Here is a 25,490-nt window from a genome sequence, read left to right as displayed (position 1 = left end):
AAAGCTTACGTATATAATTCGATAATTATAACTTGAGGTAGATTGACAATTACGAGTTACTTGGTCGGCTATTAAAAGAAAATACTTATATTTGTATTTCTTATTATATAAACGATAGATTTTTATCATAGGACTTTTTATTTATAGATTAAAGTCATGACTAAAAATTAATTCGTTCAGAACTAAGTTAATTACTTCGATAAAATAATTAATATATATACAAGTTGATTCAAATATCATTGTTATGATTTTGAAAAAAAAGAAAAAGAAAAGCAGAGACAGATTCAAGTGGAATAAATATACTTTTGTTCTTTATTTGTTTTCTTTGTTATTTTTACCTTTTTGGGGTTTGTGCTGTATTGTCTTTCTCTTTTAAGCTTTTCTAGATTTGCTTTTATTGGGAGTTTGAAACTTTAAGGTTCCTTTTAGTTTCTGATCTAATTATACATATTTTATACTTCTTCGTTTCTATTTATTTGTCTGATTATTTTAATCTGACATAAAATTTGAAAAATCAAAAGAAAAATTTTGAGTTCTATGAGTATAAACTAAAGATATAAAATATAACGAAAGAATCGAAACTAATGAAGACCTCATAATACCAGAGTAAATAATAGTACTTTAGTTTCCCAAATTTAAGTTTAATGATCATGAAAAACTTGACAAATAAAAAAACATGTTCATAAATAATTACATATATGTGATGTGTAACATCTATGTATAAACTCTAGTCTATAGTTTTGTTGGAGCTTCCAGAGAATCTTAGTAGCTTAGTTGATTGACTATTTGAACTTTCACCTTGTTGATAAGGGTTCGATTTCTCACCTTGTAATCCACTGTCTGAACTAGAATTCTCAATTAAAACTCGAAACTCCAACACAACCTAACCCCCTTTGTTGCAAGGGCTTCAAAATTGTACTACTTGTTGAAAGGCTCAATGAATATCATGGCAAAAATGGTGTATATGTACAAGCAAAACTTCCTTGAAAAGCTCTCATTGTCGATACATTCTCAATCCGAGAGCAACACATCTACCTCAGGATCATCGGGTGTATCAGGGTCATAGTCAGTTGTTGTTACCCTGGTGAAAGTTTCAACGCGAGAGGTACTATTCGATATCTCTCCTTGTGTAGAGTTATCTACTTTCTCACATATGCATGAATAAGGATTTTCATGAAACACACCCCAAGTTGGACTTACCTCCTTAGGCTCTCCCATGAAGCCTTTTTGATATTTGTTGATTCTATATACAAATTCCTTGTGTGACATGTGGTTTTTGTTCAAGAACACTCGAAATAGCTTCCTACCGTTTGGACGAATGGTTGGTTTATGGCCAAAATATCTCCTGCATCGATCGAAAAGGAAAAAGTATATTAGTCTACCTCAGAATCGTGCCCTTTAACTTGGCCTCATGTGACATTATGCCCTCCATCTTTGGGTGTCATTCACGTCCTATACAACATCCTACTAGGTGTCCTTGGTGTGTTATGTCAGATAGGATGTATATGTCTACTTGTGTAGACGCCCAAATTTGAAGGACGTAGATGTCAGCTGAGACCAAGTTAAATGACATGTTCATGTATTATGTCTTTGCGGTATAAAAGTGAAATAGGAGGGTGAAGCAGCAGACCTTCGTCCTGCTAGAATTTTCGCCATGTTTCCATGATTGTTAGCGACAAATACATCGCTTTCATCACAAACTATGAAGTCAAGAGCAGCCATTCTTGAAGAAAATGCAGAAAATGGTGCTAACTCATCTTTGCTGGCAAGGGTGTCTTTTGTGTAGAAGTTTGGAAAGAGGGTCTTTAACGGAGTCAATGTCTCGTTCCCTCCATATGTTTCACCAGATGCTACGTATATATGAACATCTTCGCCATATCCAAGTGATCTCAACATCAAGCCGACTTCTTCAGGAGTCATAGGACATCTTCCATGCCTCCTTGCCTTATCGGGGTGACTCTCCTGAAATTATATCGGAGAAATAGAGTTAGCACTTCACACATCACATTGTAAGAAAGCAGGGCTAAACCTTACTAACATTATTCAGAAAGAACACAAAAAGGAGAAAGAACATTATTCCGCGGATTAAAATGCTGCTTTTAGAGGAAAATGTATGTACGAATGTATGTTGATCTTTGGAGCTTTCAGTTACAATGATCTACTATGAGGATATAATTGAAAGCAGATACTCAAGTACTTACAGGTAAAGTTTTCCACTTCTTTCGTATCTTCCCGAGTTCCTCCCTCTCCTTATCGCCCCCTCCATAGTAGCATCCTGAGAATGCAAGCATATCGGGTTCAAACCTGTACCATATACGAGTACAAAACAAGGAATAAGAAAAAATTGTCGTAATGAAAATGATACAGGTCTGTGTACACCCACCCTCCTTAGGTGATCGTAAGAATCAAATACTGTCTGTATGTGATTGCAAATGAGAAAATCAACAAATAGAAGACGAACCTTAGGTGAAGAGCAATGAAATGCTTGCTCTTCATCCTCATTCGATGAACCAATTTCTCACCCATTCTAAGTATAGGGTCAGTAAACTTCACGGCATGATAGTTAACTCTGCATCTAAGCTTTTGCAAATCTGTATCCAGACTATTTGCAAGTCGATAATCAAACTTCATGATCTGTACAGCCTGTTACGAGAAGTGGAGCTATACAGGTCTAAAAATATCAACATTCAAACATCTTATATAAGGCATAAACATATTCGTCTCCACGAATCTGGTAATGCATTTGACGAAAAGTATGGTTTTGTCCTCATGGATACAATATAAAGGACTTGATATACTCACATGTTTCTTTTTAAGTACAGGCAGTACACGATGAATATAGCAACGATCACTGCATTTTCTAGGAACTCGCATTCTATAAGGTAACCAGATTTGCCCTTTTCTGAGCGGAAGTTCCTTTACAACTGAAACATCATTCGCTAGATATTTTATAAACCAATCAACATCGAAAATATCAGAGAACACGCTGCAAGGAAAATGCATAGTTCACATCGTTGAGATACTGTAACCAATATGCAACGAAAAAACAAAATATCACTTTTCAGCTTCGTACTCACTCACCTAGAGTCTTTCCAGTAAGAACTCTTGTCCAGTTTCGGAACAACAAGAGTAGCATTCAAAATTCGAGCAGCAACAACAGCATCTGTTATCTGTCATCGAGGAGAAAGAGTTTATACTGTTAAAAAACAGAACATTCTGTATTCCATATTAGTTAACGGCAGGAATGTTATGTGAGACGTTACACATCAAGGAAATATAGCTAAAGTTTCCATGAGTCTCCAGCCACCAGTTTGGAGCACATCATAAGGCGTAATACAAAACTTCTACCAAACATAGTTAAGCTAATGCAACTTTTTATACATGATAAGATGTCTCTTATACAGTAACCAAACGACCCCTTAGTACCTCGTGACAAATTAGTAACCAGATTTCTTAAAAAGACATTTGCTTACCCCAGTTCTTTGTTGGTTAAGACCTCCACTTGTTACAATCGACAAGTAACGATTAGGATGAGTGATATCTTGTGCTTCTGCATACAACGAATCGAATTAAGAGAAAGTCGGAGTAAATTGAGATTTCCAAAATGCAGTATCAATATAACATAACTCACTTCGAAATTTTTTACTAGCATCACTGCATCCATAGAAGAGGTTTGAATTTCTCGAACTCCACATATCGCGTTTACTCACTTTCTCTTTAGCCTTAAACAAAACAACAAATTCATACAATTTTTAGAAATGTAAGATCCAAACAAAAAACAGAAACATCATACAGAAAACACAAATATTCACCGGTACAGGTAATGGAGAATCTTCAGCATCATCATTTTCTCCCTACAAATACAAAATTACAAATCAGATTACTAAATGCATGTCAAAAATGAAATGAACGTGCATTAACTCATGGCCCGGATATAGGCCCGATTAACAAAAGCTCAGTTGATTGAATATTGAAACTTTCAACGAACATGCATTAACTCAGGGCCCGGATCTAGGCCCGATTAACAAAAGTTTTATAAGCTCAGTTGGTTGAGTATGAAACTTTCAAAGAACATGCATTAACTCAGGGCCCAGATCTAGGCCCGATTAACAAAAGCCTGATTAGCTCAGTTGATTGAGTATCAATGAACGTGCATTGGCTTGGATCTAGGCCCGATGAACAAAAGTCTGATTAGCTCAGTTGATTGAGTATCAGAACTTTTTCATATCAATGTTCAATTCCCCTATTTGATTGTGAATTGAGTTATTATTGTATTATTAACGCGAAACTTTAATCATGGCATTAATGTAGGGTGAATGAGGTACCGAAGAATCGCGATGAGGAAGAAGGAAGATACGATTGCCATTAGGAGAAGGCGCGAGAATCGAGAGGAAAAAGAAAAGGAGAAGAAAGATGGAGGCGACGGTGATGGCCGGGATTAGCCACCGTCCACGCGTAAAAAAGTGGTGGTGGCGCCGGCGAGAGGAGGCCATGGGAGTGGTGGTGGAAGGAATGAAGATGAAAGGGAATTACGTTTCGTTAATATGTGCATGCCCATGCATATAGACTAGACTAATTCCTATATTTGAAAATATTAGGTCGAGTCAAAATCAGATAAATAAATTTAAAATATATAAATATTATAATTATTACATTAATATTAATAACATATGCTTGATAATTCTAGGGAAAACCAACAAAATACATCCCATTCATTTTTACTTGAATCATATTGATTCGACGGATTGAAATTTATTAGAAATATATTTTATTTAACTAATTTTATATTATTGATGCTTTAAAAATCTAAATTTAACTACTATAATGAAATTAGCGGTTTTTTTTTTTAAAGTCTAGTGACCTTATACTAAAACACTATTTAGTTTGGTGATCCTAAACATATCAAGTAAGAAACTGAAATAAAAAGAATATTAAAAGATTTTTTTTTAAAAAAAAAAGTAAAAATATTGATACGACGTAAAAACAAATATTACCTACTCCCTTCATCTCATTTTATGTGAAACTTTTCGAAATTTGAGATTCAAACAGGTGTAACTTTGATCGAAAATTTTTCATAAATGCATAAGTATCCCACAACATATACTTGAAATCTCAGAGANTTAAAAAAAAGTAAAAATATTGATACGACGTAAAAACAAATATTACCTACTCCCTTCATCTCATTTTATGTGAAACTTTTCGAAATTTGAGATTCAAACAGGTGTATCTTTGATCGAAAATTTTTCATAAATGCATAAGTATCCCACAACATATACTTGAAATCTCAGAGACACGTTTAAGCTATATTAACATCTTATTACCCCTGAACTTATTTTATAAATAATTTTCTACCCCTTTTTGGCCTACGTGACACTATCAACCATGTAATTTGAAAAAAATGTCAACACGCGCGGAACCCACAAGATAGTGTCACGTTAGTCGAAAACAGGTAGAAAATTATTTATAAAATAAGTTAAGGGGATAAAAAGACCTTAGTATAGTACGAGTGAATCTATAAAATTTCGAGCATAGGTCAGGGATACTTATACATTTTCCCTAGACTTTTTAACATTTTAAATCATGAATTATTGCGACTTATAATACTTTTTACATAGTTTACAAATATATAAATTTTATTTCGAAGTATTTGAGGATTACGCAAATTTTTCATCAAAGTTAAATTATTTCTCTCAAAAAAATGAAAAGTGTCATATAAATTGAAATGCACAGATTATTTGATCGATATTAATAGCAAATATGTTTCAAATCTATCTCACAACATTGTTACAAGCTTAAAAAAGTGAATTTTGATTTTAAATACTAAAAATAAATTCAAATCAAATAACTAATATTGGAAAAACCTTTTTTTTTTTGGGTCATATAGGATATTGTTTTGTTAAACGTACTAAAAAGATTATTACATCAGCGTTACTCTAAAAATTTTCCTAAAACAGTGCCTATATTGACCATGAATATTTTATTATTTTTATCCTAAATAATTATTATTATTCCCAAATATTATTTTGACACAAAACCAAACAATAATGTATTTACGTTTTCTTGCACAAGTAATATATATCATGCTTCAAATAAAATTTTATGATACGAGTCACATGTGTTAAAAATTGATTATAAAATAGCAAAACATAATATTTTCAATATTATATTGAAATATCGCAAATTTTACCCTTCCTCAAAAGATACAAGTTATCAGTTATCGTCTGGTGAAATATCGCGAATTTTACCGATCTTATCTCTCAAAAGATACAAGTTATCGGTTTGTCGTCTCATGTATGGTTGCGAATTCCACAACCACCACTAACATCATACCCGATGAGATCCCATATGTAGGATATGGAAAGAGTGAGATGTGTACAGACTATATATACACCAGTGTTCAGGTAAAAAAAAAGTAAACAACTGATAGTAGAAATGTATTTCGATAAAGAGTTAGTGCTAATTCAGATAGAAAAGTAAACGATCCATAATTGATATGTACTTTGATAAAAATTTGGTGATAGTTTAAGTAAGAAACTGAAACAACATGTAATTCAGATATGAAACTAAAAACTAAAGACTAAAATAAAAAAAAAAGCGAAATACTTTAGATGTGTTTTTAACCTTTCAACTCTCGTTTTTTTAGCTAACGATGAAGAAAATCCGAAAAAGCGCATCCAGAGAGTTCAAAATTCTACTATCTAAAGAATTACTTCAAAGTAAAGGAAAAGAGAGAATAACATAACATTTGAGCAAAGAATATACCAAGTAAAATGTTTATCATTTTTAAGTCTAAAGTCCAATTTTGGCCCTGTCCTGTTATGGATTTACATACATAAAAGATAAAATTGCACTAAATATAGCCCGCGGATGTATAATCTAATATATAATAGGCATAATACATAAATATGACTCTTAACTTGGCGTCAGTTGACAACTATGATCCTTAACTTTGAATGTGCAAAAGTAGGCACTCAAAACTTGTATAAGATTGAACATATAGACACACGTGTCCTACATGACATGACACACATAGAACACCGCATAAGATACAAATTTTCCATGTAGAGTACCATGTAGGACGAATATGTCAATTTGTTCAAATTTATACAAGTTGTGCACATCTTAAGTTAACGAGTCATAGTTGCCAACTAGCGTCAAGTTAAGGGTCAAGGGTCATGTCTATGTATTATGCATATATAATATATATAACCTCATATAATCGGTGTATAATCGACAATTCACGTGTAAAATAAAGGCAAAAAGCAAAAAAAAGAAGAAGAAGAGATGCTTGGTGAAAGTAGCAAGAAGGGAACAAATGACTAAAGAAGTGTTGCCCTTGTGTTTTGCATGACATAAAAGTGTGGACAAGATGTATCTTGTGCCAAACTCGACCCCCAAAGCTTAGCTCATGAAGCGAGGATTGATCAAATATCTAATGAGGAACACATAGCACTCACCCCCTCGCAAATATACAAGCCTAACTCAACCCGAGAAGCTAGGTCACGATGTGAGGCTTGTCGGACACACAACACATATCCTCAGCTAATGTGATGTGTTAAAAAGTGTAAAAGTCACAGTAACAAAACATTAGATTCTCAAATACTTTGGGTATTAGAAGAGCAATCGATCCAGCGTAAAGGCTTGTAAAGAAATATTTCGCAACACTATGCTTCTACTAGCAGTATATATTAAAGCCATTTTGTGACTGGTGAGTGGCATCAACATAATCTGCAGAAACAAGTAGCGAAAATGGCCTCAGAAATTCAAAAACATTCATCAGGACAAGGAATGGGAAGGACTTCTTCAAATGAGCTGCGCGAAATGGAGAAAGACGTTAAAGATAAAATATTTCAAGCAGCTATGGCGAATAAGTGGACAACAGTTAAGCATCTGTACACCGACAAGAAGTTTGCGCAGTTTGTGCATGAATTAAAACTCACTCGATCTGAAGATACTGCTCTTCACTTAGCTATCACTGCTTACCATCCAGATCGAGACGACTCTTTACAGCATCCTCATTTTACTTGTATCAAGGAAATGATAGATGACATACCAAAGGAAAATCGACTACATACCTTAAAGCAGAAGAATGATAAAGGGAACACACCTCTTCACCTTGCAGCAGAACTCGGGAGTGTCAAGATCATTGAGTGTTTGGTAAACCCATCAGACTCTGATCTCATCAGGGAGACCAATTCAAAAGGGGAAACCCCCTTATTCGTAGCAGCTTACCGTGGCAAGCTAAAAGCTTTTCTCTACCTACAGAAGTGTTGTCTAAATCAAAAAGAACGTGGTATTGATCTTTGTAGGAGGAAAGATGGGGATAACATTCTACACGCCGCCATCTCTGGCGAGTACTTCGGTAAGAGCCAATCCCCTACAAAGACTTTACTAAATTATCAGATATTTCAACTTTACATATGTTTAACAACTTATCTTGTAACAGATCTGGCTTTTCAGATAATACATCACTACGGGCAACTTGTCAACTATTACAACGCAGAGGGAATGTCTCCTCTACACTTCCTTTCCAGGATGCCTCAAGTATTCAAAAGTGGCAGCCATTTTCGGTCCATAGATAGCATCATCTACTACTGTAAGTGTGTGTTCTTTTTATCCTTTGTGCCAGTGCAACACATTTACTGTTTTCTGTTAGCCATAAACATCCAACTTTTGCATGATGGTTCATGTTCATCGTTCGTGAAGGTTATATAGCTAATATTAGGTTCTTTTTTTTCCAGGCACAAATATCGAAGAGCTAGAGTTGATGACATATAAAGCTAAAGACAAAGAAGATTCATATAGTAAGCTTAAATGGAATCTCCCAGAGAACTACCAAACAATGGTGGAGTTCTTTGAACTACTTTGGAATGGGACATTGAAAACTCTACGTGAGTAGATTTACTGCACGTGATCAATGACTTATCTAATCTGTATAGTACGTTATACTAGTACAAAAACTTTTTAGGTAGGAAATGACAACAGATACTCCGATCAAAACAAGAAAGTTGCTCACTTCCTTTTGGGGCTTATTGAAAACGCTAGACCAATCTCCTTTTGAAAATGCACTAACAGACTGTTTTGAGCGACTGTTGCTGGCACTTTCTACCTAAGAGTTTTACATTACCAAGACTGATTATATCTTTTCTATCCAGGTTATCTTAACCGAACATACTTTGGGAATCGACCATACGTTGGGAAGCAAGAAGACCCGTCTCAAGGTACATGATTACATAGAAACATTCTAGTTTATTAACTCATCCATGCTGAGTTGGTCAATAGTACCAATTTCTTTTACAATATGAACTAACCAAATTATTCGAGTGCATCGGGAACTCTTGCTGGACATAGTACGTAAGAACTTTACATGCTCCAAGACTGATTCTGTTTTCTATCCAGATACTACAGGAGCAACTAATGAGAATCAAGGCAAGAAGTCTCAAGGTACATGATTACATAGAAACATTCTAGTTTATTAACACGTCCATGCTGAGTCAATCAACAATACCAATCTCTTTCACAAAATGAACTAACCAAACGATTCGAGTGCCTCGGAGAACTCTTGTTGGGACTTAGTACCTAAGAATTTTACATGCTCAAAGATTGATTCTCTTTTCTATTCAATTACTACAGGAGCAACTACTGAGAATAGAGAGAAGTCGTCTCCAGGTATGTTATACCTTTCAGGTTATGTGGAATTTTAATTTGTTTTTCATGACAACTCTTACTAGTACTAACTTATATTTCCTTTTCTGCACACCAAGGCCATCAAAATAATCAGCAAAATGACATCGAGAATCCCCCAATTCAAGGTGAATGCATACACATGTATAAATACCAAAGTTCAAACTAAATATTACCTCAAAGTATGATGATTAGATCTAATTCATCAAAACATGCAACAAAATATCAAGAAGAGGTGCATGTAATATTAACAAAAAGACACAATATACCACCATACTGATTCTCCATCAACATCAAAGCATTGAGCATTAGAGCTGCTTTCTTTCCAAGCTATGTGAACATTTTCTATGAGAAGAAACATTCTAGTTGATTACATAGAAACATTCTAGTTTATTAACTCATCCATGCTGAGTTAGTCAATAGTACCAATTTCTTTTACAATATGAACTAACCAAATTATTCGAGTGCCTCGGGAACTCTTGCTGGAACATAGTACATAAGAACTTTACATGCTCCGAGACTGATTCTGTTTTCTATCCAGATACTACAGGAGCAACTAATGAGAATCAAGGCAAGAAGTCTCAAGGTACATGATTACATAGAAACATTCTAGTTTATTAACACATCCATGCTGAGTATCAACAATACCAATCTCTTTCACAAAATGAACTAACCAAACGATTCGAGTGCCTCGGGGAACTCTTGCTGGAACATAGTACCTAAGAACTTTACATGCTCCGAGACTGATTCTGTTTTCTATCCAGATACTACAGGAGCAACTACTGAGAATGAAGGCAAGAAGTCTCCAGGTATGTGATACCTTTCAGGTTATGTGGACTTTTAATTTGTTTTTCATGACAACTCTTACTAGTACTAACTTATATTTCCTTTTCTGCACACTAAGGCCATCAAAATAATCAGCAAAATGACGTCGAGAATCCCCCAATTCAAGGTGAATGCATACACATGTATAAATACCAAAGTTCAAACTATATATTACCTCAAACTATGATGATTAGATCTAATTCATCAAAACATGCAACAACATATCAAGAAGAGGTGCATGTAATATTAACAAAAAGACACAATATACCACCATACTGATTCTCCATCAACATCAAAGCATTGAGCATTAGAGCTGCTTTCTTTCCAAGCTATGTGAACATTTTCTATGAGAAAAAAATTGATAGAAAGAGAGTGATTCTCCAACATATTTCTGCTAACAATTGATCTCTCTGGAATTCCAGCTGAAAGGAAGAGAAGCCGCAAGTTGTTTCCAGACAATTACACCATCTTTATCGAGTTCCTCAAATGTATAATGAAGATTTTACTTATTGTATTGGGTATTGGTAAGAATTATTCTTAAAACATTTCTAGTTTATCATGCATACATTTCTTGACTACTGAGTGCAACTGCTGTAATTCTAAAGAATCAGACTTGTTGATCGTTCGAAGAATGTAGTTCCAACCCCTTTCTGATATAATTTCTGCTTCACCTTTTGTTTGGAAATTAAACTAGGAACTAATGACTACATTTTGATACTTCTTTACCCTTGATTGTTGTTTAGAACGTAAGAAAGGGTTGAGAATAGGAGAGATATCAATGGAGAGAAAGCGGAAAAGGACTAAAAACTCTCTTCTTCTTTTTCTTGTTGAAGTAGAAAACTAAGAAGGGAAGTTGTGTTATTGTTGTTTGACATTTAGGCAAGTCCCATCTTTTTCACATTTTACTTTCCACATTATGTCATCAGGATTCAAATCTTGTTGCATGCAGGACTCCAGAGGACAAAAAAACTAGAGGAAAGGAAAAAGCAACATACATGGGGAGTTCAAATCATGAAGTTGATGATTGAGAAAGAAGAACGTTACAAATCCTATGAAAGTACTGGGGGGGAGCCAGAAGATAGGCCCAATAACCAAATTGGAGCACCTCCTCCAGCACCCCCTTCAGATGTTGAAAATGAAGACAGTAACACTGCACAGATCGAGCAACCACCAACTTCAAGCACAGATAAGAAGATAGATGATCTCAAGTCTGGTAAAGAATCTCTTTTATTCTGGTTATACTTGTGTGACACGTAAAACTTTGTTCAGTCATCAAGACACTGCATTTTTAGCAAGTCAAGATCTATCGCATCAACATGCTAAAAATTTATTCTACTTTTCCAAATCAGAATCAAGTTTTTTCTTTTTTATGCCAGTTATAACTTCATCAGAAGCTATATGTTCGCTAAAAGCAACTAAAATAACTATAGTTCTAAATACAGATAGGTCCAAGACCAAGGAGACACCCCTATTAGTGGCATCAAAGATGGGTATTGTAGAGATGGTACAGACGATCCTCAAAAAGTTCCCAATAGCCATTCAAGATACGGACTCTAACGACAAGAACATACTGCTTTTGGCTGTAGAGCACAGGCAAACAAATGTCTATAATTGGTTAACAGGAGAAAAGTATCCAGAGTACGTGTTTTATCATGTGGACAACCATGGAAACAATGCAGTGCATCTAGCTGCAATGTATCAGAAGCTCGAGGTGTGGCGCATCCCTGGTAGTGCTCTACAGTTGCAAGGTGAAAGGAAGTGGTACAAGGTAAGAGATTTTTAACAACCAACCCATATTTTAATATCACAAGGGATTAACTTAATTACACTAACGTGTAAAATATTTTCTTATCATAATGCAGTATGTGAAGCACACTTTGCCACGACAATCATATGTTCGTTATAACAATAAAGGTCAGACACCAAGACAGATCTTCATAGAGACACATGCGAATTTACTCAGTGATGGAACTCAATGGCTCGTCACAACTGCCAATTCATTCTCTCTCGTAGCAGCACTGATTGCTACTGTTGCCTTTGCTACATCTTCCACAATCCCAGGCGGAGCAGATGATAACGGCCATCCACACTTAAAAAATCAGCCTGCTTTTGACGTGTTCTCTGTAACATCACTAATTTCTCTTTGCTTCTCTGTCACAGCTCTAGTGTTTTTCTTGGCTATCCTCACATCTCGATGCCGACACAATGATTTCGAGAAAGACTTGCCAAGAAAGTTGCTCCTTGGATTAACTTCGCTTTTTGCATCAATAACTGCTATCTTGATCTCATTCTGTGCTGCACATTTCTTTGTCCTCCGGGATAAATACAGGAATGCGGCAATTCCAATATACGGGGCAACATGCATACCTGTGGTGTTTTTTGCATTTAATCAGTTCCCTCTCTATGTTGATCTTATAAGGTCATACATCCAAAAGCTACCACTTCGTAGCTATAAGGTGTTTTATACTGATTCCTCAGAAGCAACTAGCTCAGATCAAAAGAAAGAAGGTAAAGAAAAGAATGATTGAAACAAGTCGGAATTATGACAAGAGCAGAGCTTGCACGGTTTCCTAATTCAGTTTCCAAAAAAGACCGGGTTGTTTTGTGTAAAAAAAATGATGAATTCCAAGAAAGGTTTCCCTTCGTTGAGAGTAGGCGAGGTGGAGATAAAAATTTTCTATGTATCCTTGAAGAAACTCACACTTTTTTAAGAGTTCCGTGATTTCATATACCTTTTTTCCAGACTAAAGCTAGTTAAAATAGAGTGCTTAATGTTGTTTGATCCTGTAATTCATGTGAACTTGAGGAAGTCTAAGGGAACTTATCATATCGAGATAGCGCAAAAAAGGCATTATCCTATTTTCCAGACTAAAGCTAGTTAAAATAGGGTGCTAAATGTTGTTTGATCCTCTAATTCATGTGAACTTGAAGTCTAGGGAACTTATCATATCTAGATAGTGCATATCCTATTTTGTAAAATTATTGAACAAGGAAACCGTTTAGATTTTCAAGGATCATTTTTTATCCAATATGACTTGAATCCAAATATAAAGATTACTCCCCGGCAATACCTCGCTCAAGCTCTATTTGATTTGTATTACAGCTGGTCCATGTAAAGAGTTATAGAATGTAGATTTAAGGGCACTACAAGAGTGACGGTGAACCAAATTCGATTTATGCCCGTAAATTTACAACAGATGCTATATTTTTGTTAAGGAGATCGATGACAGTTCATAGCGAGGGCAAAGTAGATTGGTGTTCACTGACCTAGAGAAAGTCATATAGCTAGAAAGGTCCTTTGGTGGGTGTTGGAGACGAAAGGAATTTATATTAAATTAATTATATTTTTCTATAAGATTAAAGATCTTCCTGCTACTCTCCATAATTGTAATTAGGAACCTGTAATTTGTTGTGGCAGGTTCTGTGTTTTGTTTTGGAATAGAATACAAGTTGTTATCTTCTCAAAAAAAAAAAGGACATGCATTTAGGATCCATCACTAGCATAAAACCAGCAGTAGGAAATGCAACGGAATTTCTCATAACCGTGTGTTTACACCGAGGGTCAGAATTGAGTATGTAGTTGTTCACCCTTGTGATGCATGAGCTAATAACTACAATACAAGATGAAATTCCATGTTGTAAGTAGTAGTGTGCTAAATCACAAAACCAACGATGGTACATGGTAACTCTACCCACCAAAGTTAAGACAAATGGGAAGAAATCACACCTAGTGTCTTGTGCCTCCACTGACATTTGAAGACAAGACCTTAAGGTACACAATTCACTGACTACTAGGCCAGACTTTCTGAAGGATATAGCTTTTTCTCTTCTTATTAGATGTAAATAGGTAAATATCCTCAATAAATACTGTAGACAATGTATCCAGTATCCACTAATTTATTATTAGAAAGAAAATGTGTAATTTTTGTACAAGTAGCTAAGATTCAGTGCTTTACCATCTAATGATCGACAAAAAGATGGAAGATACAACCGAGGTTTAAACAACAGGGATCTTACATTTGAACACTTCATATAGATCAACAAAATAGCAGAGTGATAAGTTGTTACCAGCCGTGAAAAGCGATAAAAATTGTGTGCTGCCTTAGTCATAATCTTTCTTCATATTCTTACCTAGTAGAGGATTAACCCCCATTTGTCCTCCAAAGTTGCACTTTAATACCAGCAGCTGCATGTTCTAGAGAGGCCGTTCCAAGAAGAACTACTTCTCAAAGAGCTGCACAACATCTCTTTGAAAAATAATATGGAGTACGGAGTATTATTTGGACCGCCTTCCCCGGATCTGAGCAAGTTCTAGTAATCGTCATGCAAATTACCATACCTCAAGAGCTTTGCTGCATTCCTACAGAAACACTTCGAGAACGTCTTTTCTTTGACATGCCCTGAAAGACAATTGCATACCATTACTTGTATGCTCAAGGAACATATGAAGCAGGAACAACATGGTGACTAGACTACACTCTCAATGTGAAAAAAACAAACATAAATAAGGTCAAAAAAGAACTCTATAAGGTACTAAATGTTACTGGGGAAAAATAAAGCAATTTGAAATGAGCACCGAACTAACATTCAAATTCCACAAATATCAAATTCAAGAAATGATGAATTGGTCAACTCATTCAGGATGTATCATTACGCAGTCTACTCCAGATTATTAGTTAAACAGTTACACTTCCCAGTCACACCCACTAATTGCAACTTATATAAGTGTCACTATGATGGAAACAAAATCAATTTTTTCCTTGATGCTTCATTTAACAAATACAATTGATCTCAAATGACAAACAAACATAAGCAAGTGGTTTTGTTGAACGCAACAGATTGAGAGCACAAATCTTAGATTTGGTACTTCAAAATAAAATGAGTCAATGATGAAGAATTTATAGATCGGACAGGGCCCAAAGACGTGACTCGTAGTAATAATCATTCTAGTCACCCAAATACTTCCAACTACTTTATTCCTAATGAATGATAACCAGCTTCCAAATGCATTCCAGTGTTCAATGATGCTTAAGTCCAGTCTAGGAAAAAAAGAGGAGAACTACAACGGCTACAACATAATATTCAGCTCATAGAGTCTAGGAAATCATTCTCAAATTGGTAACTGTTTCTCCAAGCTACATGAAACACATGCCAGTGGCATTACGAGACTCACTTCTGGAGCAGCTTTAGAAAGTTCATCTTTTCACAGAAATGATTACATAATGACTTATTGACATTCATTTATACATCACATTCCGGCGACAATACAAGGACAATGTTAATATGAAGATCAACCTTCAAAGTGATATGAACATTCTACGCTCATCATGATCTTGGCACAATAAGAGTAACCTCAAAGTTGAAGGAAAATGCATATAATAAAGAGATGTACGAATGAACTTATCAACCATACAAGACAATGGATATGAACCTGCTAGCCTAATACCTTAGAGAATGGCAGGGGCAAGGAAGCCTGTCGTACAGCCTTCTCAGGTTCACCAAGCTGCCGAATCTCTTGAAGTTGGTGTGCTATATCCTCCAAAAGCTTTAACTGCATCTTTTCTCTTTCTCTATGCTCTGCAGTCAAGTCAAGTTTCTCTCTTCCCTCTTGCACAATCTTTAACCTCTCTCGAAGCCGCTCCACTTCCATTTCAATTTTCAGCCTTTCATTGTCTACTGAGCATACGGAATTTCCCCGAGAATCACGCAGCAAAGGTTTACCACGTGAGCCCACTGGTGGAAGCCCACCAGTAGTGTCTGAACTGATTTTAAGATCCACTTGAGTATACAACGTGCTAGTACTTGGACGATCTCTAATAACATCTTCTGTAGGAGAAGCTTCAACAGGGTGACTAGTTTTCCCACAAAATTCTAATGCACTTTTCCTAGATTCACCATTACTGACATCATTGCAAAAGTTGGACCCGTCGACAATGACATGAACATCGTGAACACGAGGTTCTTTGACTGAGGTCAAATTACATGGACATTTTGATCCCTGATATCCAACTGTCTCATGATACTTCAAACACTTGTCTTTTCTAGAAACATCAATACAAGCTCTGTCACTTGTTTCCATATCTGGATTTTCTTTTAGCACTTCACCTTCTAGGGGAATGGCCTGATCAGGAAGTTTCTGTTCCGAAAGACCTGTCTCACAGGGTTTCAAGGATGTGTCCAGTATTTTCCCATTCCGTGGTGCCACATCGGAGTGGTTAACCATAAAAACCATCTCTTTTTCCTGATATTCTTGACTGCAAGGATGCTCTGTTAAGTCAACTTGCTTCTGGGAGTTGACATCTTTATTCTGTCTTTGAATCGGTGCCTCTCCCGCCAAAGCAATATAGTTTTGTTTATCAAGAGAACTGACCTCCTCGGAGTTCTTATTTTCTGCAACAGTCCTCTTGTTGAAAGAAGCACTAATCTGATGAAGCATAAGAAGTGGATCCTCATTAAGATCAGATGAAGCAACATGACGTCTTAGTGCATCCACTACATTCCCACTATCAACTGTTGGTTCTTCATTTCCGAGATAAGTCATCTGCCTATATACTTCAAGTTCCTTCTCCAAAAAGTGTTTCTCCCTCTCTGTCCTCATCAGGATCTCCATTAGAATGTTCATTTCCTCTGCTTCAAAAGCAGATTTCTCTTCAATTAATCTCTGATATTGCCGGGCGTCCATTTCAATAGCTGCCTTCTCCTCTTGTAGACGTAAGATCATGGCCATAGCCTCATCTGCAGCACTCGCGGCAGCATTTCTTTCCTTCTCCAGCTCAATGCAAAGAGCATCTCGAGCTTCTCGTTCGTGCTCTAAGGCTCGTTCCAAGAGTCTTATTCTGTTCTCCTCATGGAAGCTGGAAACTGGTTCCCCATTATGTCTCAGCTCTTCAATGGATGCGACGTTCTTTTCAATGTGCTCAATTTCATCAGAAGATCCAGTTAGTTCAAAGCTGTCTCTCTGGCCTAATCTCATAACCAGTGCAGTGTGGCCACCATCTATATTCACCACAAAGAGAAGCATTAGATTGATACATATTGGAACCCCAAGGCTTTAAAGTTAAATGAAACAAGGGAGGCTACAAGTCGTAAAAATTAATAATTTGAAATTACTTAGTTTCATGCATCTACCTTTTGGCCCCAATTAGTCTGGATTGAAGCTTACATTGTTGTTTCCTTGTATCCTCATAGTTATTAGACTGAAAAGTAATTGATTCTGCTCAACATATTTGATACAACAACTACTACGCCTTAAACCCAAACAAGTCAGGATCAACTCTAATGAATTCTCACAGACCATGTTTCTCCATTTAAGCTCAACACATCTCATCATCATACCAAATAAAATAAAAAGTAAACTAGATGTATAAATAACAATAATATAATTTATATATTATTTTACTCGTATTTAAATCTTTTACTCCAAGAAAAGCAGTAGGTTTAAAATCAATGACAAAACTACATTTCCAAATAATATCAGCTATATGGATCTTTTTTTTTCTATTGTATTCAACCAATCTTTACTTCTACTTCTTCTAAAACCATTGCTTAACAAATTAAATGTTACCAAAAGTTCCTTTGTTTTTCCATAAACAAATTATACCCAAAAAAAATCTTAGCATAAGAGGTAAACTATTCACTTAAAAGCATTTGATAGATAGAAAAATAACTATTTTTGCTTATGTATTGCACCAAATAAGAATGGTTTAAGTTACATAATTGTACCGAAATGTTAAAAGATGACATAATACATTTAGTTTGTGTAATACAAAGGAGATGCATTGTTTTGGAATAAAAGATGCAGATACATGTTCCTAAGCCAAAAACTAAAGTCTCCGGATTTTCTTCCCTTATTAGGGGAACAGGGGCTCCTAGCAAGAGTCATGAACATTATGATGCATCATAATAACTACGACACCTCATCCCAAACTCGTCTGCTGCAGCTTAGGCCTAACTCAACCCCAAAAGCTAGCTCAAGAGGGAGGATTACTCAAGTCCATATAAGTAAACCACTAGTCAATTCCCAACCAAAGTAAGACTCTAACCGACTCTAACCACTCCCTTCACACCCAAGTCCAATTGGAGTGTGGACCAGGAGCCCAAACCGGGGTAGACTGACTCAACCCCAAAAGCTAGCTCATGACGGGAGAATTGTCCAAGTCCATATAAATAGACGCTACTCCATTTCCAACCAATGTGATACTCTAACCCACTCTCAGGATGCAATAACAGGCTAAAAAAGAACTTTTTAGATAAACAACTTTTAAGACGACTAAACATCAAAACATAGAAAGGAGAGCATTAGCATTTCTGAAATCAAAAGGGCAATGTATCATTTCAATAATTCATTACCTTCTTTATTAGTACTAGGAGGAGATGGAGGACCTAGTGGGAAGTCTTCATATTGCGGATCATATGATGAAACTGATGAAGATCTCCCATAATCAACAGCTGTTTTACGCCTTCTTCGACGAACCCCTCCTCTTTGTCTCTGATTCATCACTCCTTTCCCCTTTTGCCCAAATTCATTTCTTGGACTTAATTCAATCATAGCAATATTATGCGACTTTCTTGCATCTGATACTGAACTACATGAAGCCTCATCACCCATTTCAAGATACCCATGAGGACTATTCCCCTTTTCTTGACCAATTAATCTCAAATTCAAATCACAATTCTGGTCTTTCCCTAAAATAGTATCAGTAAAAGGAAAGTTTGCTCTTATGGAGAGTTGGACATTCGACACTTTCTCAGCTGGGAAATCAACCAAGAGTCTATGAAAACATAAATTCCGATTTGGAACAGTACCAAAAAGAAGTCCATCACCAGGACATGGCAATCTCAAACCAAAAAAATCAAGAAACTTTGATGCTATAAAAGCTACTGTTGCTGCACAAAGCAAGAAATATGCTATAGCAAGATCAACAAAAGCTCCCACAATACCACTCAAACTCCACATATACCTACCTTCACAAGACATTTTTCACCCCAAAATACTATTAAGAAGTTCCAACTTTACCAGTAAACAAAGTATAAACTTGCACAAAAACTGTAACTTTACTAGTAAACAAAGCAAAAAGAATCCTGATAAACTTGCAAAAGATTTGAACTTTATCCTCTACCTTCACAACTCACAATCCATTTTCACCCCAAATAGTGGTAAAACCTCCAACTTTACTAGCAAACAAAGCATAAACTTGCACAATAGTTTCAACTTAACTAGTAAACACTATAAACTTGGAAAAGATTTGAACTTTATCTCCTTAACTCCATATATAGCTAACCTCACAACTCACAAGCCAATTTCACCTCAAAATACTAATAAAAATTCCAACTTTACTACTAAACAAAGTATAAACTTGCACAAAAATTGTAACTTTTACTAGTAAACAAAGTAAAGATCCCACCTTTTTCCTTGAACCAACTTACAAAAGATTTGAACTTTATCCCCTTAGAGATGACCAATTGATTTCTCCAAGAAAACCCAAGAACAAACTGACCAGAAAACAATACCCCATCAAATTTAAAACCTATTATCAATGAAAAAAACTGTTTTTTCTTGATTTGGGTACCCTAATAATGACTGTTTTTGGTTTTCTTGATCATTATAGAATTTTCCTCACATGTGAAAGTTTTCTCTATTGATATTCAATTTTCTTGAAGGATTAGTACGATGTCGTATGATAGACTTTACATGTTTGATTAGTCATATGATAATGATGATAAAGGTCATTTATTGTCAGCTCATTGTTGCTTCTACAGACACCACGTGCATTATCTACATTTAATATCATTCAAACTTTTATCCATTTATAATCATGTTAAGATTCTTGATCTACGCGTCTCAATTAATTTTATAAAACTAATATTCGATTTTATCGGACTCCGCTAAAGATAGCTTACCGATATGTATTGGGTATACACATATTATAAAATAGAGGTATTTATTTGATTAAAGATAGCTTACCGATATGTATTGGGTATACACATATTATAAAATAGAGGTATTTATTTGATTATATAAATTAAATTTGGATCACTTCAAATTTTGGGAGCTAATTCCTTCTTTTGCATTTATAATTACCTTTTTGATTGTACAAATGTTAATTTAATGGTTAAATATTTTTAACCTACATGTATAATAGTGTATTTATAGACAATAAGTTAGGCTAATGAGTTAATTGATAACTCGATCAAATAGTGTTTTCGAATAACGCAAAAAAAAATAATCTTTCTAATAAAAGGTACTTAAAAAAGATAAAAACTTAGATATTATACAAACAAGTGAACTTGGATAATGTACAAACTACGTACTTGCATGTGGAGTTCAACATGTCTCATCTTTCTAGATCATCAAACAAATATAGGAGGAGGAACATATGTCATCTAATATCGCATCGCGATAGAGCTTAAATGAAACAGTAAGGATTCATATAGCGGACTTTACTCAGGAATTAGTCATCATCCATTGCACTTGTGTCATATTGTTCTCCACAGGCAAGACATCTCCGTTAGCTAAAGCTCGTGGTCTCTTCTTTAAAGCACTGATGCTCGTGGGAGAAGCCATGGTTGTAGTCGATGGCAAGCAGTCACCGATGCTAGCAGGCATATCGGAAGCATTTTTGTTCTCAAAACTAGTAACAACTTCAGGTAATGAAGAAACTGGGACAATCCCATCACAGTTGTTCGTCGCGCCTTTGATTGCTAATTCAGAAAGCTGTTCCCTAGCAGTGTCTAGATCAGGAGATTCCACGGAGGTATAGTTCAGAACTTTACATGCTTTCTCGAGTATCGTTTGCAAATACTTGCCCTGTGCTTCGATACGAAGCTGGACATGGCGTTGTACCTGATTCAACGAACCACAATAACTACCATAAACTAACCTTCATATAAGAACTTAATAAAGAGATGATGTAACATTTGGTCCTACTGTTTGGGGAAAACCGTGACGGGCTAGAACGGCCGAAAGAGGACAATATCACACCATGTTAAGAGTATTTTTCGGGTTGGGTTAGCCCAACGAGGAGTTGAGACTCATAGTTACGCAAACATTACCAAATGAGCAAGAAAAAGGGGAAGAGACCGACCTCTAGCTGCTCTTGTAGTCTTCGTTGAACTTCCATCTGTACTCGAAAAGCCTCGGTAACTTGGTATCCACAACTGAGAAAGATGTAAGAGCATATCAAATTGATGCAAAGCACAACACTTTATTTCTAAAGAAGAAAGTCGGAAGACACTACATACTCATTTATGTCCTGGGCAACTACTTTTGATGAACCCGACGCTGAGGGACTTGTATCTTGACTCTCTGCCACACATGATTCTGTTAACACACGTAGCTAATAACAATGTAAGAATTAGGATTCAACTGCTCAAAAGGGTAAGATATAGCAACAACCGTCTTTTCTTCGTTATGGAAATAGTTATCCGCGTACTCACATGTCCATATATATATCCTTCCCTAATTCACATATACTCTCATACCCATCATACATTCCTCTCAGAGATGTCAATAGTAACAAACCAACAGAAATAATAATATTTAAAGCAAATGGCCAAAAAAGTACACTACTATTTGAAGTTAACAAAAAGTTCACTCTATAAATAGCTTCGCGAATGGAAAGAGAGCAACAAAAGAAGAATGGCAATCAGATACTTGAAATCTTGAATCCGAACATCATTCTTATAACATTGATTTTGTTGTTGTTATTAGAGGTTTTCAGCAGTTTTTATTCTTTTAGGAATTAAAGAGGACATGAAGAGACTGATTCAGAGAAAGCATTTCTGGATTACTGAAGCCTAACGACTTCAGTGAAGCATCTTTCAAAATTAAGCCAGGTGAAAGGAATGGAATTCCAGATTACAACAACAAAATATCGAGTGTAGTCCCACAACTTGGGGTTTGGGAAGGGTAGAGTATAAACGGACTTTATCCCTAACTCAGAGATAGGATGTTGTTTCCAATAGACCCTCGGCTCAAGGAAAAACAGTCCAAAGCAGTCACGAAAATGAATGATTGAAAGCAGTGCATTGAATTGTAAGTACATAGTCATTAACGCGTCGTTTAATGTTTTTAAGGTAATGTAAAAGTTGCAAGAACGCTAAAATAGTTAGGATAATTAGTAGGCATTGATTGGAGTATTCAAATACCATCTTTATAGCTCTCGGCTGCCTCCTTAGATTGCTTCCCTAGGCGATATTTCTGCAAGGACATGTAAAATATAAAGAGTTCAAGGATCTGCCTGCAAACTAGAAGAAAAAAACTGTGAACTACTTTTTCTTGATCTCTTTCTATTATGGCCTATGTTGCTCGGACTCTTAAAAAAAGACTACGGGTGCGTGTCGGATTCGCCAAAAGTAGTGTATTTTGGAGAATCCGAGACGGGCGCGGCATCAAAAGTGGAGAGTCCGCGCAACTAAGATTATGGCCCGAATCCTTTTGCTTTTCTTATTTCGATATGAAACTTTTTTTTATAGCTAAAACTGCGAGTCAAAATGAACTATATGTAGTACATTTTTTGGCTAAAATGTGAGAACACATCATCAATTCAATATTGATCAACAACAACAACTATGCCTCAATCCTAAGCAAGTCGAAGTTGGCTATATCTATATAAATCATCACTAAATGTGCGTGTTTCTCCACTTAAATTTTGTGTCAATCACTAATTCATCATTAGAGCCATTTTGTCAAAGTAAATATCATTGAAACCTAGAAGTTAGAACCATTTCACTCCTCAAGACTCACATTGAACTTGAACGATTTAATGTCTAGCTTCATATCTAAATAAATTCAAATTTAGGAAGTTAAGTAAAATTCCGAAATTGGCTTAAACTTAACCTTAATTCAATTTTGTGAGATACTAGATTTAAGGTTTTAGTTAAACTAAAATCTTCACACCTAAGGCACATTGATTGAATAGAGGGAAGCACGTCTTGGCAACTAAAAACGATTCTGTGCAGAACAGATAAAACGAGAAAAAAACCTGGAGGTGTGACTTCAAATGATATAGGGTGAGTCCTTTCACCCCCATTGCCTTCATAATTGTTTTTGGCGTTGCCTCTGCAAAGTGAAGCAATAATTCCACAGTTAATATTGTGTCACTTACTTCAACCAAGACGAGTAATGAGAAGGTAAGATTCAAGATGAATCAAGAAAAAGTCTGAAGATTTACATATAGCAATACTACATGGTTGGCAATAATTGTAGTTCCAAGAAAATAAACCGAACCAAAACCAAATAATTATGTGATCAAATGCCATTAATTCATATTAACTTGCTTCCTAAGACGCCTAGAAATGTTACTATGTTACTCTAAAGTATCGTTTTCTAATAAAATTCTTTCATTAATCATAGGACTATTACCCGAGAGAGAGATGAACGAGCAGAAGTTAACGGTCAAATGATCAGGAGAAAGAGTTCTTAACTTTAAGAAACCAGAATCGCATGACGTACAGACATCCTGAACGTTAAGATGTGTAGTTATTGAAGCAGCGAATGTATACATCATCTAAAATCCCTTCCCCAAGATAGTCTCTAGTGTAAGTCATCTTAATTTCATATCATTTTCTCCAACCAACATTAGATGTTATCACCAATCTTTAAATATCAAAATCTCATCAAAACACTAATCAATTTGCTTTTCACTCACCAACCAAACGACATTATTTTACCAGAAAATATTACGACTATGAAAAATGATCCTACGAAAGTAGAAAAAGAAGACATAGTAATACAAGTTAAAAAAGAAAAAGACAGACACATAAATTGAAATGAAGTAACATATGAATGTTACTAATGTATATAGTCTTGCAACTAAATAAATGAGAACTTTACAAGTCATTTTCTAGCAAAATATTTTTTTTTCCAAGAAAGCCTCTTAGTGTAAGTCAATTTAATTTCATATCATTTACTCCAATAACATTATCCATCATTATCAATCTTCAATCTAAAAAACTTCATCCAAGCACTATGCCAAATTGCTTTTCACACGTAATCTTAGTAGCTCAGCTGTTTTGTCTACCTAAACTTTCACTACGAAAGTTCAATTCTCCACCTTGCAATCTCTCCCGCATTTCCCCTTCCCCTTTCCCTACTCCCAATTTCCGAAAATTTTTAAAATTGTTTTTCACTCACTAACCAAACAACATTATTTTCCTAGAAAGTACTTTCCACTATGGAAAATAATCCTACCAAAACTAATACAATAACAACAACAACAAAAACAAAAACAGTCTAATCCAACAAAGTAGCGTGTGGAGAGGGTATAGTGCACGCAGACTTTACCACTACCTTATAGGTAGATATAGGTAGAGAGGTATTTCCAATAGACCCTAAAAGATAGTCACAAGCTACAAACATTTGTAAGACTATAAATCAATCTCATTAAAGGTACTAAAAAGCGAAAAAAGTGTCACATAAATTGAAACGAATAACGTACTATCCGGGCCACCGAGTTGAGTAACAGCATCCACAAATCTTTCATGTAGCTCCGCCGTCCACCGGAGTCTAGGCCTATGATCTGCCGTTAAAACCAAACAAGCATCCCCTGCCAAATTTGTCATTTCACCAGAAAGTGAACTCTGTAAACTAGGAAGATGATGATGATGATGATATTCATTAACTCCTCCATTTCCATCAATACCTAAAGAAGAGTACATTTTCATCCCAAAAATTAAAAATTTCAAAGCTTTTCAAGAAAATGAGAGTGACCCACAACACTAATTTCCACTAAAATGAGCTCTAGTGGCAAGAAACATCATAAAGATTGAATCTTGATTAGTTTTTTGGACATTCAAGAACAATTTTTTGACACCCAAATGGGTAAAATGGGTGGGGGTGGGGGTGGGGTGGAGGAATTGGCAGGACAAGACAGCTATGTCCTGTTGTGTACTGTCGTTTTCTTGTCTCTATTTGCTGTCTCTATTCTCTACAGTATATTAGTGACAGGTAAGTTGAGAGAAAAATGGGCAATGGGGAGTTG

The 25,490-nt window shown here is 35.6% G+C and overlaps 4 protein-coding genes across 13 annotated transcripts; 1 reads left to right on the top strand and 3 right to left on the bottom strand.

Annotated features, from left to right (window-relative positions):
• Positions 1-599: 599 nt before the first annotated feature.
• LOC107006585 (O-fucosyltransferase 16-like) lies at positions 600-8,215 on the bottom strand. Of its 2 annotated transcripts, none has more exons than XM_027913860.1 (10): positions 8,108-8,215; positions 3,813-3,854; positions 3,632-3,722; positions 3,474-3,550; positions 3,082-3,170; positions 2,803-2,986; positions 2,462-2,643; positions 2,202-2,304; positions 1,631-1,962; positions 600-1,345 (listed from the first exon to the last, which is right to left on the bottom strand). In XM_027913860.1, exons 3-10 carry the CDS (start codon positions 3,693-3,695, stop codon positions 1,012-1,014), a joined length of 1,365 nt encoding a protein of 454 aa, XP_027769661.1. In that variant the 5' UTR covers positions 3,696-3,722; positions 3,813-3,854; positions 8,108-8,215; the 3' UTR covers positions 600-1,011. The 2 variants fall into 2 exon arrangements, with proteins under 2 accessions (XP_027769661.1, XP_015060586.1); XM_015205100.2 differs by lacking the exon at positions 8,108-8,215 and adding an exon at positions 4,326-4,567.
• On the top strand, positions 7,210-13,538 carry LOC107007413. 6 transcript variants are annotated; one of them, XM_015206031.2, is made up of 14 exons: positions 7,212-8,362; positions 8,447-8,596; positions 8,742-8,891; positions 9,156-9,221; positions 9,400-9,444; positions 9,634-9,669; positions 9,765-9,812; positions 10,226-10,270; positions 10,449-10,493; positions 10,589-10,636; positions 10,932-11,033; positions 11,459-11,722; positions 11,940-12,277; positions 12,372-13,538. In XM_015206031.2, exons 1-14 carry the CDS (start codon positions 7,750-7,752, stop codon positions 13,035-13,037), a joined length of 2,616 nt encoding a protein of 871 aa, XP_015061517.1. In that variant the 5' UTR covers positions 7,212-7,749; the 3' UTR covers positions 13,038-13,538. The 6 variants fall into 6 exon arrangements, with proteins under 6 accessions (XP_015061519.1, XP_027769660.1, XP_015061520.1 ...); XM_015206032.2 differs by having other exon boundaries at positions 7,218-8,362; positions 11,952-12,277; XM_015206033.2 differs by lacking the exon at positions 9,765-9,812 and having other exon boundaries at positions 7,210-8,362.
• Positions 12,746-20,208, bottom strand: LOC107007414. Of its 2 annotated transcripts, XR_001455066.2 has the most exons (4): positions 18,859-20,208; positions 15,956-17,505; positions 14,641-14,909; positions 12,746-12,876 (listed from the first exon to the last, which is right to left on the bottom strand). XR_001455066.2 is itself a non-coding variant. In XM_015206036.2 (3 exons), the coding sequence occupies exons 1-3, from the start codon at positions 19,484-19,486 to the stop codon at positions 14,850-14,852; spliced, it is 2,238 nt and encodes a 745-aa protein (XP_015061522.1). In that variant the 5' UTR covers positions 19,487-20,208; the 3' UTR covers positions 14,380-14,849. The 2 variants fall into 2 exon arrangements, 1 of the variants encoding a protein (XP_015061522.1); XM_015206036.2 differs by lacking the exon at positions 12,746-12,876 and having other exon boundaries at positions 14,380-14,909.
• Positions 20,209-20,722: 514 nt separating this feature from the next.
• LOC107005295 (protein PHR1-LIKE 3-like) lies at positions 20,723-25,361 on the bottom strand. 3 transcript variants are annotated; one of them, XM_015203849.2, is made up of 6 exons: positions 24,948-25,361; positions 23,493-23,569; positions 22,657-22,708; positions 21,751-21,814; positions 21,594-21,666; positions 20,723-21,352 (listed from the first exon to the last, which is right to left on the bottom strand). In XM_015203849.2, exons 1-6 carry the CDS (start codon positions 25,171-25,173, stop codon positions 20,954-20,956), a joined length of 891 nt encoding a protein of 296 aa, XP_015059335.1. In that variant the 5' UTR covers positions 25,174-25,361; the 3' UTR covers positions 20,723-20,953. The 3 variants fall into 3 exon arrangements, with proteins under 3 accessions (XP_015059335.1, XP_015059334.1, XP_027769662.1); XM_015203848.2 differs by having other exon boundaries at positions 21,751-21,829; positions 24,948-25,173; XM_027913861.1 differs by lacking the exon at positions 24,948-25,361 and adding an exon at positions 23,873-24,156 and having other exon boundaries at positions 21,751-21,829.
• Between the last annotated feature and the right edge of the window lie 129 nt (positions 25,362-25,490).

This window comes from Solanum pennellii, chromosome 12 (genome assembly GCF_001406875.1).
Source record: "Solanum pennellii chromosome 12, SPENNV200".
Taxonomy (NCBI): Eukaryota; Viridiplantae; Streptophyta; class Magnoliopsida; order Solanales; family Solanaceae; genus Solanum; species Solanum pennellii.
This window is presented reverse-complemented; position numbering and strand designations above follow the sequence as displayed.

What these genes read in the sequence shown, in the direction of transcription:
- LOC107006585 (XM_015205100.2), bottom strand. Translation starts at nt 4,493, where the DNA reads ATGGCCTCCTCTCGCCGGCGCCACCACCACTTTTTTACGCGTGGACGG. An exon ending in TTCATTGCTCTTCACCTAAG is followed by an intron (nt 2,305 to 2,461) that starts GTTCGTCTTCTA and finishes TATATGGTACAG; the next exon opens with GTTTGAACCCGATATGCTTG. An exon ending in AGAAGTGGAAAACTTTACCT is followed by an intron (nt 1,963 to 2,201) that starts GTAAGTACTTGA and finishes ATATAATTTCAG; the next exon opens with GAGAGTCACCCCGATAAGGC.
- LOC107007413 (XM_015206031.2), top strand. Translation starts at nt 7,750, where the DNA reads ATGGCCTCAGAAATTCAAAAACATTCATCAGGACAAGGAATGGGAAGG. An exon ending in TCAAGGCAAGAAGTCTCAAG is followed by an intron (nt 9,445 to 9,633) that starts GTACATGATTAC and finishes CAATTACTACAG; the next exon opens with GAGCAACTACTGAGAATAGA. An exon ending in TAGAGAGAAGTCGTCTCCAG is followed by an intron (nt 9,670 to 9,764) that starts GTATGTTATACC and finishes CTGCACACCAAG; the next exon opens with GCCATCAAAATAATCAGCAA.
- LOC107007414 (XM_015206036.2), bottom strand. Translation starts at nt 19,486, where the DNA reads ATGTCTTGTGAAGGTAGGTATATGTGGAGTTTGAGTGGTATTGTGGGA. An exon ending in TCCTAGTACTAATAAAGAAG is followed by an intron (nt 17,506 to 18,858) that starts GTAATGAATTAT and finishes TGGTGAATATAG; the next exon opens with ATGGTGGCCACACTGCACTG. An exon ending in TGCCCCTGCCATTCTCTAAG is followed by an intron (nt 14,910 to 15,955) that starts GTATTAGGCTAG and finishes ATTGTCTTTCAG; the next exon opens with GGCATGTCAAAGAAAAGACG.
- LOC107005295 (XM_015203848.2), bottom strand. Translation starts at nt 25,173, where the DNA reads ATGAAAATGTACTCTTCTTTAGGTATTGATGGAAATGGAGGAGTTAAT. An exon ending in ATTTGAAGTCACACCTCCAG is followed by an intron (nt 22,709 to 23,492) that starts GTTTTTTTCTCG and finishes ATGTCCTTGCAG; the next exon opens with AAATATCGCCTAGGGAAGCA. An exon ending in AGCCGAGAGCTATAAAGATG is followed by an intron (nt 21,830 to 22,656) that starts GTATTTGAATAC and finishes GTGTGTTAACAG; the next exon opens with AATCATGTGTGGCAGAGAGT.